The sequence below is a fragment of the Panthera tigris genome, chromosome B3 (assembly GCF_018350195.1).
Source record: "Panthera tigris isolate Pti1 chromosome B3, P.tigris_Pti1_mat1.1, whole genome shotgun sequence".
In the NCBI taxonomy this organism is placed as follows: domain Eukaryota; kingdom Metazoa; phylum Chordata; class Mammalia; order Carnivora; family Felidae; genus Panthera; species Panthera tigris.
In genome coordinates this window covers 134331952-134351991 of record NC_056665.1, presented here as the reverse complement: position 1 = coordinate 134351991, position 20040 = coordinate 134331952, and the positions used below count along the sequence as shown (strand labels likewise).

The 20040-nt window shown below is 38.1% G+C and overlaps 1 protein-coding gene across 2 annotated transcripts in view; it reads left to right on the top strand.

Moving 5' to 3' along the window:
• TRIP11 (thyroid hormone receptor interactor 11) overlaps nucleotides 1-19613 on the top strand; it is a 61139-nt gene extending 41526 nt beyond the window's left edge. For both annotated transcript variants that reach the window (XM_015543381.2, XM_007094951.3), the window contains exons 16-21: nucleotides 2655-2754; nucleotides 14137-14218; nucleotides 15032-15146; nucleotides 15560-15676; nucleotides 16979-17123; nucleotides 19232-19613. In XM_015543381.2, coding sequence (XP_015398867.2) covers nucleotides 2655-2754; nucleotides 14137-14218; nucleotides 15032-15146; nucleotides 15560-15676; nucleotides 16979-17123; nucleotides 19232-19452 — 780 coding nt within the window. In that variant the 3' untranslated portion in view covers nucleotides 19453-19613. The remainder of the gene's footprint in view (nucleotides 1-2654; nucleotides 2755-14136; nucleotides 14219-15031; nucleotides 15147-15559; nucleotides 15677-16978; nucleotides 17124-19231) is intronic.
• The last annotated feature ends 427 nt before the right edge of the window (nucleotides 19614-20040 follow it).

The window sequence follows — 20040 nt, the reverse complement described above, 5'->3', positions numbered from 1 at the left end:
CTTGTCTGACTGCTAATGAAATCAAGCATCTTAAAAAAATTTTTTTTTATTTTTAAGAGAGTGAGCGGGGAAGGGGCAGAGAGAGAGAGAAGCGGGGGGAGGGAGGGAGGGAGACACAGAATCTGAAGCAGGCTCCAGACTCTGAACTGTCACCACAGAGCCTGACACGGGGCTTGAACTCACAAGCTGTGAGATCATAACCTGAGCCGAAGTTGGGCCCTCAACTGACTGAGCCACCCAGGCGTCCCAAAATCAAGCATCTTTTAATATGTTTATTGGCCATTTATGCTTACTTCCTGGTCAGCTCATTAATACATTTAAACAGATATTTTATCTAACACTTTGAGTTGTTTCCAGTGGGTCCAGAGAATCACGTCTCTGATACTGTCAGAAGTCCAGATCTTTTTTTTAAACCAGCCTTATTCGTTTATTTTTTTAAGTTTAAAATGTAACATATACTTAGAAAACGAACAAAAACTATGCAGGAAGTAGTAAAAATAAAAGCTGAAATTAGTGAAATAAAACCCAAACAAATGGTAGATAATACATATACATGAAGTCTAAGTGTTAATTTTAGAAAGAGTCTTAGCATAGTTTTGAGCTTTAATAATTTCTTAAATAGAAATGCTATGGGGTTGAAAAATTATTTGAAGGTTTATTTAAATTTCTTTTATACTAAATTTAGTTTTGTGGATTTCAAATATTAAATTTTTTATTTAACATCTTTAGCTCAGTCCCTCTGTGTATCAGTTAGGGTTCAACCTGAAAAGCAGAACCAGTAGGGGGTGTGGGGTGTGTAACACACCCCCACAGTGATATATGTGATATGTAGAGGTGCACACCTATGAGGTTTATTCTAAAGAATTGGCAGTGTGATTATAGGAGTTGGTAGTCACAATGGGAAGATCCCATCACATGCAGGCTGGAACCCACAGGCATAGGCCAAAGGTATTCTCCACAGATGGTCAAGAAAGAACATCACAAGCAGGACAGAACTCCACGGAGAGGGCTGATGTTGCAGTCTACAGCAGGAATTTTTTCTCCTTTTGAGGGAAGGCTCAGCCTTGCTTCAGCTAGCTCAGTCAGGTCCACCCTGATTATTCAGGATAAATGCCTTCCTCAAATTCAGTTGATTAGGGGCTTTGATTACATTTGCAAAATACCTTCACAGCAACATCTAGATTATGTTTGATTGCATAACTGGGGGCTGTCGTCTATCTAAGATGACACATCAAAAACACTGTCCCTCTGATTCAAGATGGTAAAAGTTGACCTGAAATTTACACGGGCGAGTACTCTAGATAGCCAGGAAAATTGTGTGAAACAACAACAGTAAGGAGGGGCTTGCTTACTAAATATCAAATATTGACTAGATGAGTAGAACAGAAGGAGAATCCAGAAATAGAGCTTAGGATACATTTGAGCATTTAAAACCAAGCCCTAAACTAATTTCAACTTCATGGAAACAGGATAGGTTATCCAACTGATACATGACGTTGCCACAGCTGGCTGTCTGTCTGGAAGAAAATAAAATTGGATCCCTATCTTATACCATATACGAAAGTAAATTCCAATTGTATTAAAGCTTGGATTCTCAACTGGGAGTGGTGCTGGAAACCTGGGGCTGTTTTTGGTTGTAACTGACCGGATGGGTCTTCTGGCATTTAGTGGGTGGGGGCCAGGAATGTCAAAAGCACACCTATTGAGAAACACTGTTTGGAAGGTGTAAATATTAAAACAACTTTGCAAGGAAACCTGGAAGACCACATGTAGAGTCTAGGGGCAAGGAGGAGCCTAAGCAAGACTAAAACTCCAGAATCTGTGAAAGCAAAATAGGACATGTTTACTATAGACAGTTTAAACACTTGTACATGGCAAAAGGTATTATGCAGTCAATAGACAAATGACAGATCTGGCAAATAATCCTTGTAGCACTGGTGACAAAGGGTTCACATCTACCCTACAAGGTGCTTTCACAAACAACAAGAGAAAGTTTCGTAGAGAAATGGGCAAGATATGCAAAGAAGTTTTCACAGAAAAGCACCCCTGGGGGAGCCTGGGTCCTCGGTTCAGGTCATGACCTCGCGGTTCATGGGTTCGAGCCCCGCATCAGGTTCCATGCTGATGGTGTGGAGCCTGCTTGGGATTCTGTCTTTCCCTCCACTGCTCGCTCTCTGTCTGTCAAAGCAAATAAACATTAAAAATTTTTTTAATTAAAAAAAAAAAAAACCTGTGAATTTCCTATAAATGGAAAAATGCTCAAATTCACTAGTAGAGAAATAAAAATTAATAAAGTAATGACATGTCATTTTATACTCATCAGGCTTGCAAAAATTAAAAAGACCATTTGTTACGTTTCTTGACTTTTTTTATATCTGCTTTTTGTAGTTTTTATTCTCTTCTTGTCACTTTTTTCCCCCTTTTGTCACCATACTGTCTTTTAGTAGCATCTTACTTACTTACTAAGGGAGCTAGTATTGTGCTGTGAAGTACCAGTTCTGTCTTTGATACTTACTGTGTGAACTTGCCTGAGGTCACAGTGGTACAACTTCATCAGCTGAATAGAAGAGGGTTGATAGACTCTGTCCTCCAGCCGCGTAGTTTGTGAAGTAGTTCTTCCAGGCTGCTTTTTAACCAACTTCTCTCTTCCTCAGGAGCGGTTCGATGAAGCAAATGCTGCGTTGGATTCGGCATCGAGACTTACAGAACAGTTAGATTTAAAGGAAGAACAAATTGAAGAACTTAAAAAGCAAAGTAGGTGTTTTTTCTTTTCCTTTTTTTCCTGGCAACACTAGTGCTGAATCAGGTGTAGTCTTCTCAGAGGCACTGGTGCCGTTGAGTGAGAGCAGCTTCCACTGGGTGTGACCTCTATTTCCATCTCCCTCGACCAGCTTGCTTCAGTTTTAATACAGTCCTCGTGAAACCAGAGTCAAAAGTTGGCCTTGCCTGTCCAGTTAGTTTTCCTGGATGTTGAGGCAGTCCAGTTGTGTTGGGTGTCACCCTGTCGGTCATCAAGGGAAATGATTTTACTGACCTGACTTTTTATGGTTAGGCGTCCCTGATCATTCTGTGTTCATCCTACCTAAAGCCATCGGACGTGTTAAGACAGTATTCTCGAGCCAAAGAGTAACTTCTTGTGGACTGAACCTCCGGCCATAACTAGCCTTTTATGATTATGGATGATGCTTTACAAATAGACACTCATTTATATAATGGTGTGATGCTTATAAGATAAGCCCTGCCAGTTCCCTAAGGTGAGTCCTGTGCTTGGGATTGTCAGTTGGGCCTCAAGTAATCAGGGGGTTCCTAATGCTTTGTTGAGTCTAACCGCTGACCAAGTTGGCATCTCATCGTTCAGTCTCTGATTTAAGGGTTCCCGGGGAGTTGAAGCTATTCTAGGGCTGCCTGCAGTAGGTGGTGATCTAAGGTTATCAGAAAGGTGACCGTGGAGCCCAGAAATGTACCACCTTTAGGTATCTGGGTTGGGTGTGGTAGCACCAAGGCACGTAATTAAAGGAATTAAGTACCTCAGAATGTTTTATTAATGTAAAATAGAAATTAGAAATAGGCAAAATTAGGAGGAGATGGCACAGCAGAAAGAGACACTGCCGGCTGACAGGAACAGCGACTCGGCCGCTAAGGAGGCAGGCAGGCAGGAACCACCGAAGCACGGGTACCAAAGGACGAGCCAAGCCAAAGGAAGTTGCCCTAAATCTAACGACAGACAGCAGATGAGAGATTTTTAGGAATATAAAAGACAGGAAGCTACATGATGTGAGGTAGTTGTCCTCAAGATAATGATTTCTGAGGCAAATCACTGCCCAACTGAAAGTCCGGTGTCTGCTCTGTTGAACTTGGCCAGCCTTGGAGCTCTAAATCTCATAGGGGGCAGGGCTGGGCAGCCAGGAAACAATTAAAGATTGAGCATCATGAACATTTTATGTAACATATACTCTGTCACGTTTAGTCTTCTCTTATTTACTCTTCACAAGCAATTGTAAAGTAGGTGATACGAGTTCCATTTTATAAGTCAAAGGAACTGAGATTTGAACCCTTAAACTCTGATCTTTTTGCCCTTGACCAAAGCTCATATCTTTCCATGTTACTTTATTTTGTCCGGTCAGGAAGATGGTTATTTATAGTTTGATTTCTATTTTGTTCTGTATATCTCTGTCTCCTTTAAAGATAGGGCAGCATCCTCTATATTGTGCCCTACATGTTGAAAAGATCGCTCCTATGGGAAGGCCATATTTATTGGGAAAATGCCAGAGCAACTGTAGCATTATCTGAAGACATACGGCCAACCCAGAGAGGACACACTGGGTACCCCAGGGATTGGCCAGAGAACTGACAGCTTAGGGTAGCTCTGGACTAATGGAAGTGAAAAAGCAGTATTCTAAGCCAACTCATTGGTCTGGGACATGCCAGTGCTGTATGGTATGCTTCTGTGTAATATTTAAGGCCACATCCTCTTTTAGGTATCTACCTGAGTCATTTCCAGCAGATGATGGTAAGATTAAAGATTCTGTGACTTACGGTAGTTGCTAAGTAGTATGAGTCCCTGTGCTACTTAGGACTTGTTCAGACACTCACTTAAACTCCCAGTAGTAGAATATATCAGGTTCAGATTATATCTGACAAAGCTTGGGTGGCCTCGGTCCCTACTGATGTAAAAAGTTACAGTTACCATGCAGTCATGCAGTGTGAATGTGTAGGAACTTTGGACTCATTTTGTGTGGAGTAAATATTAGCTTCAGGAAAGCTCTGGTTATGCTTGAGGTCAGGCAGGTATTTGAGAGGTCAGGCAGGAGGCCAGTGTAGCACAGACGGGAAGGGGAGTGAAGAGACAGTTCTGTTGTGTCTTTAAGTCATTCTTGCCATTTACATTCTTGCCTCTTCTTAACAGTCTGTTTTCTTTTATTACCTCAGTGCTTAATATTGCTTTTCTATCTGTAAACACAAATGTGATTTTATTTTCTCAAAGCTGCACTCTTGATTTGATAATATAAATAAGACCTTGATTGGCTTGGTTGTTTCAAAAGAATCACTGTATATTTTCTTTCATAGATCATTAAGTACTTTAAATGTTGATTGATGTTGTAATACTGTACTTTATTTTTAACACAAAACTTGGCCAGACAGCGAAAATATTTGCCAGGAGAAACAATTTTGAAAAAGACAGATTGACTTTTGTTGCAAGAAAGTACATAGAGACTTGAATTGTAGAAGCAAAGCATTGTTTTATTTCTAAACATCTGTAGACTGATGATTAGTTGATACGCAGTTTCAACATTTAAACAATATTGGGAAACTCACCTTAAAAGTGGTATTTTACTCAAAATGCTTGGTTATGTTCTCGCTACCAGAGATGAGATGATTCATTCTGGTCAAACATATGAAAAGGGAGCTATTACATATAACACCAGTATGAAAGCAGTAGGTCTTTGATGATTTCAGTCGTTCTTATAGTGCTAGGTACTTGCAACAGTAGGTTGAGGTTCCGGGTATTTGCAGGCCTTGTGTGAAATGTATGAAGGTGCCTTATCAGGCATTAAGTAATTAATGAGAACCGACGACTTGGCTTCATGTTAGATGCTGTGTGAGATGCTAGATAGGATCCTTTCTTCCAAGGAGTTTAGTTAAGTACCATGTAGCGTAGATACAGAATAGGTTCACAGAGTAAGACAGTGATGTGCTGCAGTGGTCATAAAAGAGTGTGTATTTTCTTCCCTGAGAATCTCATTGAGGGTCAAGGGCATTCTGTGGAGGAAAGGATCTTGAGCAGAGCCCTAAACTAGTAGTAGGGTTTCACCCCCAAAATGTAAGAACTTCTCTCTCCCTTGCCCTCCTTAGTGTGACCCCTTTCTCCATAAAATAACATTGAAAGGAAACCCTATGATCCTATAGGTGCTATATTTTCATAGTTGGCTGGTAGAAGATCTATTGCTTTCCTTCTTTCTATAAATTGTTCTTTCAGCATTTTACCTGCAAGTGTTTTTGTTCAGTACAGTTCCAAAGACTTACTTTGCACACCATCCTGTATTCCTGATTTTCAAACTTACGACACTGGTCCTCTGTGAAGCAAATAGGACGACAGTGTCTTTCATTAACTGTTCTGAACTGATCAGCGTTCAGAATTTCTGTGGAATTGTCAGACACGGGGAAGTGTACCCCTGGGGAAACCTAGACTACAGCTGAGCTATTAAAAGATCTGTGACCTTGCTGTATTTATGGCCAGATTTGACATTTTCCTTCTTTCACTTCTTGTTCTCCACCTTCATCCTTGAGATCAGTTCCTGCTTAAATGAAAAGATGGGATAAAATTGAAGTAGAAAGCACAAAATAGTTCTTGTTTTGATAAGTTATTCAGAAGGATGGTGAATGTTACGATACATGAAGAAAAAGAAGTTTTCATAAGCAATACAAATTTAGATTCTAGCATTGGAAATATCTTCTGGTATGTCTGCCTGTCTATGGCTGCGCCTTAAAGGACCCCATAACTAAGTTTGTTTTGTTGGTGTGTGTTTTTTTAAAACTATCTTTTAGAGCACTTTTAGGTTTACAACAAAATCGAGAGGGAGGTATAGGCATTTCCCATGTAACCGTTTTCCCTCCATTATCAACATTACTCACCGGAATGGTACTTTTTGGGTTTATATACCAAGGATGAACCTACAGTGACACGTCATGATCACCCAAAGTCCTCAGTTTACCTTAGGGTTTACTCCCGGTGTTATGTATTCTATGTGTTATATATTCTCAGGGTTTGGGGCAGATGTCTAATGAATTACATCATGATAGTGTCAGAGGATTTGCGCTGCCTTAAAAGTCCTCTGTGCTCTCCACCTGTTCATCTCTTTCCCCCTCCCTCTACCCTCACCTCTGGAAACCGCTGATCTTCTTACTGCCTCCATAGTTTTTGCCTTTTCCAGAACATTATATAGTTGGAAGCAGACAGTATGTAGCCCTTTCGGATTAGCTTCTTTCACTTAGTAATATGCATTTAAAGTTCCACCGTGTCTTTTCATAGTTTGAGAGCTCATTTCTTTTTAGCGCTGAATGATATTCCATTGTCTGGATGCACCACGGTTTATTTATCCACTCACCCACTGAATGAAGGACATCTTGGTTGTTTCCAAGTTTTAGCCATTATGAATAAAGATGCTATAAAGTTACGAGCGCAGGATTTTGTGTGGATGTAAGTTTTCAGCTCCTTTGTGTAAATACTGAGGAGTGTGGTTGCTGCAGCGTATGGTAAGAGCATGTTTAGTTTTGTTAAGAAAGCGCCAGACTCTTGCAGAGTGGCCTCACCACTTTGCATCCCCGCCTCCTCACTGGCGCCTGCTGTTGTCAGGGTTGCAGCATTTGGCCATTCTGATAGTGTGTGGTGATACCGTGTTGTTTTCATTTGCATTTCCCTGAAGACGAATAATGTGGAACATCTTTTCATATGTTTATTTACCATCTGTACATCTTCTTTGGTGAGGTTGTCAAGGTTTTTGGTTCATTTAAAAAATTTTTTAGGAAATTTTGGTGACTGCTTTTTAAAAAATGTATAAGTTGAGAATGGAAAATTACAGTGTGTAGTTGTGTTTTTTTTTTGAAGGAAATCTAAAAGAATGTATAAAATGAGTCCCAATAAACCTACTGTAATATGAAGCATAAAAATAGGTTTTAAAGCTACAAATATAAAAGAGATTTAAAATGTTTTTCATGGAACTACCTTTATGGTGCTAGATGGTAGAGTTTTTATTTTAAATAAAGACATTCCGTTTTCCAGGACATGATTTATACAAGAAAACATATAATGTCCTGTTGAACATAGGCCAAATACATTCCCAGACGCTTTGTTACCCAAACCTTTTGAGGGATTTCTTTATAGATGTTTTTGGCAGAAGTGGTGATTTTAGAGGAAACATATAAGAAATACCAGATGCAGTTTTCTGAATTGCCATAAATGGTTAAAAAATTATTTGTGATGATATAAACATCTGGGGGTATACTAGACAATGCCAAGATTTTAGTTAAGAAAAAAGTTAGTATCAATTAGGTAAATAAGCCCTTTTAAACTTAATGGTCATATTTTTAAATGTGTGTTTTATTAATTCTTCTAAGTACAAAGGGAAAAGTATATTGTGTAGAGATGAGAATGTTTTGAGTTAATGTGTTTTGTGTATTTTCCCTCATATGGATGGGGTAATTCAGAACATAAATCATGTATTCTTTTTTGTCCTGTGTTCTGGTCTTCCCAGATCCTCTCCCTTCCTAGAGAAAAATGAATCGGTCTCGCATTTACTTCTCAAAAATTCATTGTTTCCTGCTGTGTACCTGGCACCAGGATAGGCACTGGAGAGAGAAAGACAGGGGACTGGTACTTTCAGGAGGCTTATAGTCAGCCACGAAGGGGAAGGTTGCATGTAATCACAAATAGGCAACAGATTTCAAAAGGAAGGAACAATTCATACTACTTGATGATGGTAACGTGGAAGGGTGGAGAAGGTACAGTATACCGGACCTCACCTGAGTGACGAATAGGTACAGCTAAGCAGGCAGGAAGCTGGGGAAGAGCGTTCTAGACGGAGGGAGGAATTCATATATCTGAAACCGGCTGAAGATCTGGTGACCGGTAATGACCAAAGGGAAGGCGGAGGTGGAAGTGGTAGTTAATGTGGAGAAACGAAACTGTAAGTGTGGATCACAAACACAACTTACAGACTGGGGGCCAAGTCATAATCACGTGAAAGCGCAAAGAGGACCAAGGAGAGACAGTGTTGAATCGGAGAGTTCCTCACGGAGGCTCCACCCGACTGTCGCCACGCAGGCATGTAGGCCCAGCGCTGCCAAATCTCCGGCTCCTTCAAGAGACACTGGAAATGCAGACTTTTGTGTGAAATGTTCCAGTTTTCTATGTGACACTGAATTTAAAACAACCTGTGTGGGCTGAAAAAGCATTTTGGGGGTCCAGATTGAGTCAGTGCTCATTTGCAACAGGGAACTTTCAGAAATGAGTTGAGGCTCGGTCTGCAGCTTAGCCTTTTGTCATTGTTTTCTATAGTGATGATGATACTCAGTAAGTGGCAACATTATTATAATGACTTTACTTTTCTCTGACAAAATTGCGGCCCTTTCTTTTGGGATTTGGCTAGTCTGTGTGAACCTTTTAAAATGAAAATATGTAACTTGATTCACGGTATTGTCTTTTGAAAAACTTTTGTTTCGATATGGAAGAATGCAGTACAAATTACTTGAATTCACGCTGAAGGATTGAGGAAGGGGGGTAGAGGGGGAAAATAAATTTGATCTGGTTCCATTAAAGACATTTCTATAAAAAAATCTCTTAAATGCACATGGCAACTCTAATTTAATTGTACAAATAATCCAGGAGACCTCAATGTTGCTGTTTCAGTGTAGTCCAGATTCTGATCTAGTGAAATTCAAATTAGTGAGGTTATACTGTATTAATAAAACTCTTTTCCTGTGAGTTCATTGCGAGGAAGTGGAATTTCAAAAATTACTTTTCATTCATCAGTGAGTAATTACAGTTAGGGAATGAGAAAGCACTTACCGTGTACTCTATCTAGACCTTAAAATTCTATCGTATGGTTGAAAAGAATGGAGTTAAGACAAAGCAGATGTAGTATGTCTCAACTTCACGTGTTAAATATAAGATTTCTTTAAAAAGATTTCTTTGGTGTTATAAAGAAAATGATTCTATGTTAAGTTGACATTCTGTAATAAAAAGACCATCTAACTTCTAGCCTTTGCCTTAATTATATTTAATTAAATATTAAACGAAGAGGCTATGTTTCCTTATATTGAATTTCATGTATTAGATTTAAATTTATTTTTTAGGTAGTGTAGTGCAAGTAAGACACTAGACTCAGTTTATTTACCGACACACCTGTAAATGAAATAATCTAACATTTTTTTCTTCCTTGGCTCCTTTGCCTTGGTTCAAAAAGAGGATAAGACAAAATGGAGGCAAAATTATCAATGTTAATATAACCACAGTGATACATTATTGGTATTGGTTAGGGGTAGGTTAAAAGATGGATTATTTTGTTATTTTAAGAAATCAGATGAACGAGTCCTAATGCTTTATATAGCACTTCACTGTTTAGAAAAGTCACATTTAATCAGTAGATTCAAAATCCTTTGAGATTAAGCATGCATATTTGACAAAATAGGCAACAAAGTCTGGCCCTGGTGACAGGACCGTGGTTCCTATCCAGGTCTTATTACAGGACCGTGATTCATATATTCTCCTGACCTTCAAGTCCTGTTCCAGTCACTTTTCTCAGTCAGGTGACTGTTAAAAAGTCTGACTTGAGTCTCGTCCAAGAGAGCTAAGTCATGCAATAGCCAAATGACTTTGTAAGGAGTGTGACTTAATTTTACGATGTGCTGTGAAGATAGTATTACAGTGCAGTGTTACTCATCACAAATAAAATGTAAAGTTACAATGAGCCGATTTGTTGTAGTCAGTTACATTTTATGTTCAATTTTGATTGTAAATCAAGTGATGAAGACCATGGTGTCCTCTCTAGGCATTCACAGAGAAGAGGCTGTGATATGGCAGGTTTGAGGATCTCCTATACTTAGAGTAATTCTTCCCCTAAACTAGACTAATCTCACTTGCTTTATTGCTCAACTCTCAAGTGTATCCCCCTGCCTTTTTTTTTTTTTTTTATTATTGTTTTCAACTTCCAAAGAATTATTTTGGCATGTTAGATTATTTCACAGGGATATTATATTTGGCTAAAAACCCATTTCTGAATAACCGTTATTTTGTCTGCCCATATAAATACAGTTCTGATTTCAAATTGTGGTTTGAATTAGTGTTCAGTTTTTGTGGAGAAATCTTCAGGATCTCTGATGGGAGGAAAATAAGGGTGCCTCGAGAAAGAGAGAAGTCCATAGGGGCCTTTGAAGTCTGTATTGCCTTTCTGTTCTAAACCTTTCCTAGTTCATAGGGTTCTTCCAAGCCCTCCCCCAAAATTCTGAGGGTCTTTTCCTAGACTTAAATACCAGAATACATTGAAAGTACTACATGAGTTTGAACCGTTCCAGGCGTGCCTGCAAGCATATGCAGGGTTATCCATTCTGTCACATTAGTTTAGGACTAACTTAATATTCTGATGAGTTTGAGAAATTTTTACCCTATTATTTTGGCCATGAGGATGTTATGACCCTACCATTCAGAACAGAGATTTTAATCAGAATTGTAACCATTCTTGATGAATTGTCATCAAGAAAATATTTTTGACTTGAACTTTATTAAGACAGATTTCTTGATCTGTTTTTTATAGAGCAAGGTTAAATTTTTCTAATTTTACTAAAATTTTAATCAGAATCAATTCTTTGCTTTGTGCATGTTACTCTGAAGATGTCTGTCGTTCAGTTTTATCTTTCTTTTGTTTTTTTAATAAGAGACGATATACTGTAGTGGTTATATCCTGGTTATGCTCCAAAGCAGTGCTATCCAATAAAAATATAATGCAAGCCACATGTATAATTTAATACTGTTTAGTAGCCAGGTGAAGTTGATCTTAGTAACATAATTTATATATCCCAGTATATCCAGAATATTATAATTTTGATATATAATCGATATAAAAAATCATTAATTTTAGAAAAAGTTAGATAGGAGAAGGGCAATATGAGAGACGAGAAAGGTGGAGGTAAGCTTGACCTCTGGTTTTCTGCTACCTTTCCATAGTGGGGGAGGGTGAAACAGAAGACCGTGCTCATTGTTACTCTGGCTCTTGCTTTAGCTCATGAGTGGGATGGTAGATTCAGAACTTTGACACGAGATTAGTTTACTCACTATTCGTAGTTGAGAATTCTGTTTACGTTCAGAATGCGGTGTTAGGGCCCAAAGAGTACCACGTGTTCATTGTATATATGTGCCTGTTGAGAATCCAGAATGTCTTTTACTGACTCAAACTTTAATAATAATCTTGTTCTCTCTCTCCCTCTCCCTCTCCCTCTCCCTCTCTCTCGTTTTAATGTCCAAGCTTAAATTCCTTACTGGTAAGACAGGAAAGGAAACGTTTGTAGTAGATTTTCCGAACACAAACTTTGCTTTTATAATATGGTTATGGCAACCATCTCTATTTTGGTAAAGTTAGCCTATTATATGAATTACATTTTGCAATTTAGATTTTTGCAATTTAGAAGGACCACAAGCCATTGCAAACAGTTAAACTGGACATTTTTGTATATGCGTTTAGTACTCTAAATCAGAATATTAGGCATTGTGCAAGGCAGAATGAAAACATAAAGCAGATGGACCTGGCCTAATCTGTAGGGTTCAGATGAAACTTTGAGGAAACTTTGAAACTTTGAGGAAACTTTGAGATGAAACTAGGACCTTAGATATGGAGGTGCTGATGGAAAAGAGCTTTTCAAGTAGAAGAAAAAACATTGGTAGAGGTTGCATAGTTGGAATTGAGAGTCTGGAAATAAACCGTACTTTTATGATCAATTGGTTTTCAACAAGGGTGCCAAAAGAATAGTTTTTCAACATATGGTGCTGGAACAACCGGATGTCCACGTGCACAAGAACAAAATCAATCCCTTCCCTCACACCGTGCGTGAGAATTAACTCAACATGCATCACAGACCTGCATTTTAAAGTCACAATTATAACATTAAAAAAAAGGGCGGGGGGGGGGGGCGGTGCCTGGGTGGCTCAGTCGGTTAAGCATCCGGCTTCGGCTCAGGTCATGATCTCACAGTCCGTGAGTTCGAGCCCCGCGTCGGGCTCTGTGCTGACAGCTCAGAGCCTGGAGCCTGCTTCGGATTCTGTGTCTCCCTCTCTCTCTGCTCCTCTCCTGCTCATGCTCTGCCTCTCTCTGTCTCAAAAATAAGTAAAAACATTTAAAAAAAAATAAAGTCACGATTATAAAACTCTCAGAAGAAAACATAGGAGTAAATCTTTGTGATGTTAAATTAGGCATTGATTTCTTAGATGTGACTCTAAAAGCACAAATAACAAAAGAAAAAATAAATTGGACTTCATCAAAATTGACAACTCTGATAAATAAAAGGATGCCATCAAGAAAGCAAAATGACATCCCACGGAATGGGTGAAAATATTTCCAAGTTCTGTATCTGACAAGGGACTTGTATCCAGCTACTACCTGGAAAATGCAGCATAATTCAAAGAGTAGGTTTGTGGAAAGAGATCGGGAGTCCAGTGTTTGGATTGGAGTGTTTCTCGATTCGAAAAGTAGAGCTCTGCTGCAAAGCAGTCGCCTCTTCATTTCTTTCAGATCCAAACTTGTCATCTAACTTGGATAAGCATCTCCTTCAGCTCAAACTCTCCATTTCTCAGGTGGCAGGTATCAACACCCCATGGGCGTGGCCGAGCATTCCTTAGCCTGGGGATCGTTGGCCCCATGGCACGGCCGGATATATGAACAGGGTACTCTTGTTGTAATTCTAGACTTTGCCTATAATACTGCTTGGATTCCAGCTGTTTCACCAAGATTTTACAGATTTTGCTTCCTTTTTAAATAAATGAGAATTATAAAGTAGTCCAGCATCCTTCTGAATTAGTCATATAAGCTACAGTCATCTTGATTAGTGTGTTAGAACCAGTGATCTGAATTGTATTTTGCAAGTTCTATGCCTCAGAATACTTTGTCCTAGGAGCTGCATCCGAGCCATGCTCTTAGTTGTGTTAAATACTCTTCTTAGCTCACCAGAAACCAGTCCAGCCAGGAAAATGGAAAAAGGAAAATCTAAAATTGTCCTTTCCATTTCTTCCCATTAAAGAGTGGCTCTGGAAATGTTTTATACAAGGAAGCAGTGGTGAAAAATCTCTTTTTTGCTATTAAGTTTCTGAAGAGAATGAAACCCTTTTTTTGGTTTTTAAATTTTCTATTAAACAATTGATTTGGGGGGGCAGATAAACCACGTGAATTAGTGCATACTCTGGCTGCTAGGTAATTTCTATACCAGAAAGCCTAGCTTCTTGAACCAAGAAGAGATGGAAGTAATTGAATGTCACTAATTGGATAAGTGTATGTATTCAGATTTTGCAGGAAAGATGTTATAAACCTCATTATATATTCACCCAGGCTATTTTAATCCGTTAACGACTCTCTTTATTCACATGTTTTAAAACAGATGAGCTCCGACAAGAAATGCTGGACGATGTACAAAAGAAACTGATGAACTTAGTCAACAGCACAGAAGGAAAAGTGGACAAGTATGCTCTGCCTATTAACTTTTATGTATTTTATGGAGATTACCTTTATGGTGAAAACAGCTTCTACATGTAGATGTTTATATGTGATTAAGTTTTTTAAAAGCCTTTTTTTGTATGGTGATGAGATGTAGGTCGTTTTCATGAGGAGTCAGTAGAATAACTTCTCTTGTCTTGGTTTTTAAAGACTTCTCCCAGCTCAAATTACTTTTCTCGAAACCATATGGAAGAGTTAAAACACCACCATAATATGAAGCACTTAGAAAATAGAAAGTTTTATTCTTATCATTCTTTTTAGTTCTCTTTAGCTGTCCTTAAATAAACATACCTTGTCTGAAACCTAGGTATATATGTAACATGTCATTAATGTTTTAAAGATTTAGATATTATTAGCAAATTTTTAATAAACGTGCGTGGAGAGGTATAAGCGTAACTGTTAAGCACAAGAAGTGTCGTCAGCACTTAAGGTGGGGAGGGAGAAATCCTAAGTATCTTACAGTAGAGCCCAGATAGGCACCGAAAGTTACTTACCTAGGCGCTGTCTCAGTTGATTGATTTATTTGTTGGAGAAAATGAGTGGGTAATAAATGATGTTTTAAAAGGTATCCGTTTTTTAGGTTGTTTGAAATACTCTCCATTAGACTTGTCAAGATTTTTTTTTTAAGTACTTTAAAACGTTTTATCGTTTAGTGTTTCTTGTAACAATTGCTTAAGTATAATTAAATATTCATATGCTTAGTGTTTATTGTTTGGGTACACTAAGTATTGGGATAACTGTTGAGTTAGCTTGAGCTGTTTCTGCCTTTATTTTCACAGAGTCCTAATGAGAAACCTCTTCATTGGACATTTCCATACACCAAAACATCAGCGCCATGAGGTGTTACGATTAATGGGAAGCGTCCTGGGTATCAAGAGGGAGGAAATGGAGCAGGTAACCAAACAATTGGAAGTCATTCTGAATATATTCATAATTCACATGGTGGCATCATTTAAAATTATCTTCTTTACTCAATATTATGTAACTTTTCATTTTTCTCAGTAACGTGGAAATGGAACCGTCTCATACTATAGTGAAGAGGTGAATTTGTTCAATTTGTATGGTATTAGTTCCGTAACTACGTCTCCTATCAGAGGGCTGAAATTTTGAGACCTGGCAGTCCTCAACTTTTACTTGAGATAGTGCTTGGGATGACATTTTATTGTATTGGTAGCCTCTCTCAATAGGAAACATTTACTAGGAATCGGACTTGAAAAGCATAGTTCGCTACCATCTGAAATCATGTAAAAATAGTTTTTTCTTTTCTTGTATTGATAACATTTTTCTGTTTGAAAATAATCTTTCAGTTGCTTCATGAAGATCAGGGTGGTGTTACCAGGTGGATGACTGGGTGGCTTGGAGGAGGATCCAAAAGCGTCCCCAACACACCTCTGAGACCAAATCAGCAATCTGTGCTTAACAGTGTAAGAGCCAGTTTTATTCTTGCTGAATAGGAGTGCCGCAATAATTGTACATCACATTCATTCGCAAAAACCAGATTTCTTTTTTACGTTACTTTATTATACAGACCTTTGATTTTGGAATTGTGGAGACTGAGATCTCCAGAGAGATTAGCTTAAGGATCATAAGCCAGTTTAAATAATTTTATTGCATATATGTTTCGTTTTAACTTTTTATTTACATGGTACTTTTATTTTTCAAAGTACTAAGTATTTTTTTTCTTTGTATTTGATCATGCTGCTATAGGCACACAGCCATTTGTCTTGCTACTAAATGATGAGATTCTTAAAGACAGAGGCTATGCATGCTTGTGTCCACCTAGTCCTTGAACACTTACTACCGAGCACCTGCTCTGTACCAGACTGTTCTCAGCTTGGGGGATGCACCAGCAAACCAGAAGACAAAGCACCTCCCCTCAACAGATCTACATCTTGGCAGGAGGAGGCATTAATAAACATGAAAACATAGTGCCTACTAGTCTTCATGAATACTGATAAATTGAGTAGCTCGGGCTGCCCGGCTGGCTTAGAGCAGGCAACTCTTCGTCTCAGGGTCATGGGTTTGAGCCCCACGTTGGGCATAGAGATTACTTAACTAAATAAAAACTAAAAAAATTTAAAAATAAAAACAATAAATTGAGTAGTAGCTCTGTGAATCAGAATGTGGAATTTTCTTATTTTACTTTGTTTTTTAATAAAGAGGAAACTGATGCTAGGTGATATACCCAGAGTTGGTTGAAGATAAACAATACCCTATTTTAAATTGGATGGCATAAAGTTTGTTTTAAAGGAAAAATCTACAGCTACATTGTGTTAATCTGATAATCTTACTGGTGAGCTGCTGCTGTGTATTCATCGATTGGATGTTACTATAGAAAAATAGAACTATTTAATACTGTTTTCCATCAATATAGTGTTTCATGTCCATGTAAACAGTTATTAAAATGATTTAAGGCTTGATGTCTGAAGTGCCATCGGGTAGCTAATTATGACTGTGAGGTTGGTAACAAGTGTTTGATCAAACATTATTGATTACATTGCTAAAGATTTTAATTGATCTGTAACTAAAGCACTAGTAGTTTTATTTGTTCATATAAACAATTGTTTCATTAATTGTTCATATGACTTATAAAAAAATGATTCAGAAGGCATGATTTGTTTTTGATATTTGGAGTAGCTGGTACATTTTCTTAATTGTAGAAATATAATATATAATATATGTAATTTATAATATCTGCCTAATTAACCCAAATACTGTTTCCTTAGTCTTTTTCAGAACTTTTTGTTAAATTTCTAGAAACAGAATCTCACCCATCTGTTCCACCACCAAAGCTTTCTGTTCATGATCTGAAACCTCTGGATTCACCAGGAAGGAGAAAGGCAGTTACAAATGTGCCAGAAAGTTTTAAAGGTAAAACCAGATGCTTACTTAGTTTTTCTACAGTTTAAAAAATTGAATGTTTAATATATAATTATGGTTTATAGTGATATTAACTAAATTTTTAGTGTTTCTGAAAATGTACAGTGACTTCTCCCAACATTCCAGTAAGGCATTAGATTTTGCTTCATATATTCTTATAGCAATCTGATGCTTAATTGGCTTGGATTAGCTTAAACAATGTGGAGTATTTTTCTTTTGTATATTGGAATAATTCTCCTCTCTGCATAAGCCACTTTGAATTCTTCTTGGAAGTGCTGGTGAACTGGTAAACCTTTGGCCACCTGTTTTCCTTCCTACTAAGGATACTTATTGCTAAATTAGAGTTAAAAGTGTAGTTTATAGTTAAAGATTTTTTTCCCTGTGAACACCTAAGTGTTACACTCAATAACCAAACCGTGATATGTTAATAATATTTATAAGAGCAGTACAGTAAACTGGCTTAGACATCCAAGAATGTATTGAAAGTATTCTTATGTGTTAAACGGTCTGCCTAGAAGCAAATGGTCTGGTGGTTGTATGATCTGTATGCATAGCTTTCTATCCCACTAGGTCATAAGGGTCTTATTTATATTTATATCACCTATTTTGGCATGCATGAAATTTTCTTGAAAATGAAGTATAATCCATTAGACTATAAACAGATTCTTGATTAGAAAGTCTCTCTTTTATCTGAAGTCTACATGTTTTAATACAGACTAACTTGTTTGCTAGTTGGACTCTAAAGGTGTGTGTTATCATATACCCAAGTTCATAGCACATCAGATACGTAAATTTGAATAAAATATTAAAGAATTTATATTCTGAAATTCAAAACAAATTGCCTTAAGTCATTTAGCTGTTTCTATTTTCCTGAATTTTGATAAAAAGAGAAATGGTAAAATTTGTTTTGAGAAAAGGTTTGGCTACTAAATTTAGTGAAAAGTCATCAAGACCATACTAAAAATGCTTTCTTCCTGCTACACTAGGTTGTAGTGTCTTCATGTGGATTCCAGAATTCATTGCGGCAAGATCTCCTGCTCCCTGCTCTGCCCCTCCCTCTCCTCCTCTTTCTTTCTCTCCTCCTCTCCACTTACCAGGCTATGTTCCCAGCTCGGTTTGGATCGATCAGAGACCAAAGCTAGTGATGTTCTGAGCTGGTATAGGGTTTCCATTTAAAGAAAAGCAAGCCTACTCTTTAATCCTGGATTCAGAAGTATGTGGCAAGGGTCAGAGCTTACTAAGGGGCACCGGAAGCTTTTCCAGAGTTTGGAAAGCTGTCATTCACACGGAAGTAAAGCTTGGAGACCCAGGGTACTTGATGATAAGTTGATTTGATGAATTTGTCTCAATGCTTTCTTTGTTCTAGAGGTTACTCTTCATTTGAGTTTCCCATTGCTGAGTGGTGCTTGTCTCTTAACAGTGACATGGTTAGCGGTCTCGGGTAACAAAGCGGAATTCTATCCACCAAGACATCAGGGCATAAACAAATACCTCTTCCCATAAAAACTAGTTTCAGCCTAACTTTATAGAGAAATAATCTAAGGAAGAATTGTTTCAAACCTTTGAATGTTAAAAAGAGGAGGATCAGGTAACATAATGTATATCTTGTTTTTCTTTGGATAAATTAATGTCAGATCTGATTGTTACCACCGTGGTGTTGGTGCCAGTTTTTTTCATGGCCTTTAATTATTGGGGGAAAACAAGTTCTCAAGTCTGTCATCTTTATGGTAAGTAGTTACAAAATTTGCGTGCATCGTAACATAGAAAACGCCCTCTCAAAGGCAGTTCCTAAAGGAAATGAAGTTTATCAGTTATATAAGTGGTATTTAAGTGTCAAACAACAATGTTAATGCGTTTCATAAAGTATTAGCTGTATATATAGGTATTCCTATCCCTTCCCTGTTCTTTGTCCGTTCATCTCTCTTGCTGTCTTGTCTTCTTTCACCCTCTATGTGTCGTAGACTCTGCTTAGCAGATCCAGAACCCAGCAGCGTAAGAATTAAATTTATTTGGGGGCCCAATCTAGGAACCGAGAACACATGTACGCCGTTAACCAAATCACATATAGGCGACTGAACAGCTTGTGTTTTATCATGTAGATGGCACAGAATCCAGATCTGGTAGAAGAACAGATGTGAATCCATTCCTGGCTCCCCGCTCTGCGGCTGTGCCTCTTATGAACCCGGCGGGACTTGGACCTGGTGGGCCTGGGCATCTGCTCCTGAAACCCATCTCCGATGTGTTGCCCACGTTTACACCCTTGCCAGTGTCACCCGACAACAGTGCTGGAGTTGTGTTGAAAGATCTTTTAAAGCAGTAGATGATTCCCAAGCCAGAGACAAACACGTGGCACTTTAAAGAAACCATGAACACTACGTGTGTGTACTTGATCACTAAGTGGCCTTTTGGAGAAAGTCATGTAATTGTTCGCAGTTGTATATTCTCTAAACTTAATAAAAATATTCTTATTGCTTTTAGAAATTGCAGGTGTCCCAGGAGGAAGTGTTTGCTATAATACATGCTGTGTTCCTTCTCTGATTTGACCTTTCATTTAAGCTAGAAACATTTTATTTTTTAATTTACAAATAATAAAAAAGATAAAGATAAAAATTTCTAGTAGCTTATATCAGCTCTTTACTTCTTTCTATGATTTTCAAGCCCATTTAAGTTAGAGACGTATAGTCTATCTTTTAAAGATAATCAAGAGACTTAGAAAAAGAAGAAGCGGCAGAAGAAAATAAGTAGCGGCTTTTCTGTAAGTGCTGAAACATAGATTCATCTTGAGAGGGCTCTGTGTCGACAGGCCAGCAACACGGTTGTCCCTGGGAGCTTGTAGGTGTCCTGAGGTGGAATGTGTGTGTGTTTGGTTCTATGCAATTTTATCCCAGGTGTAGATTGACGTGATCAC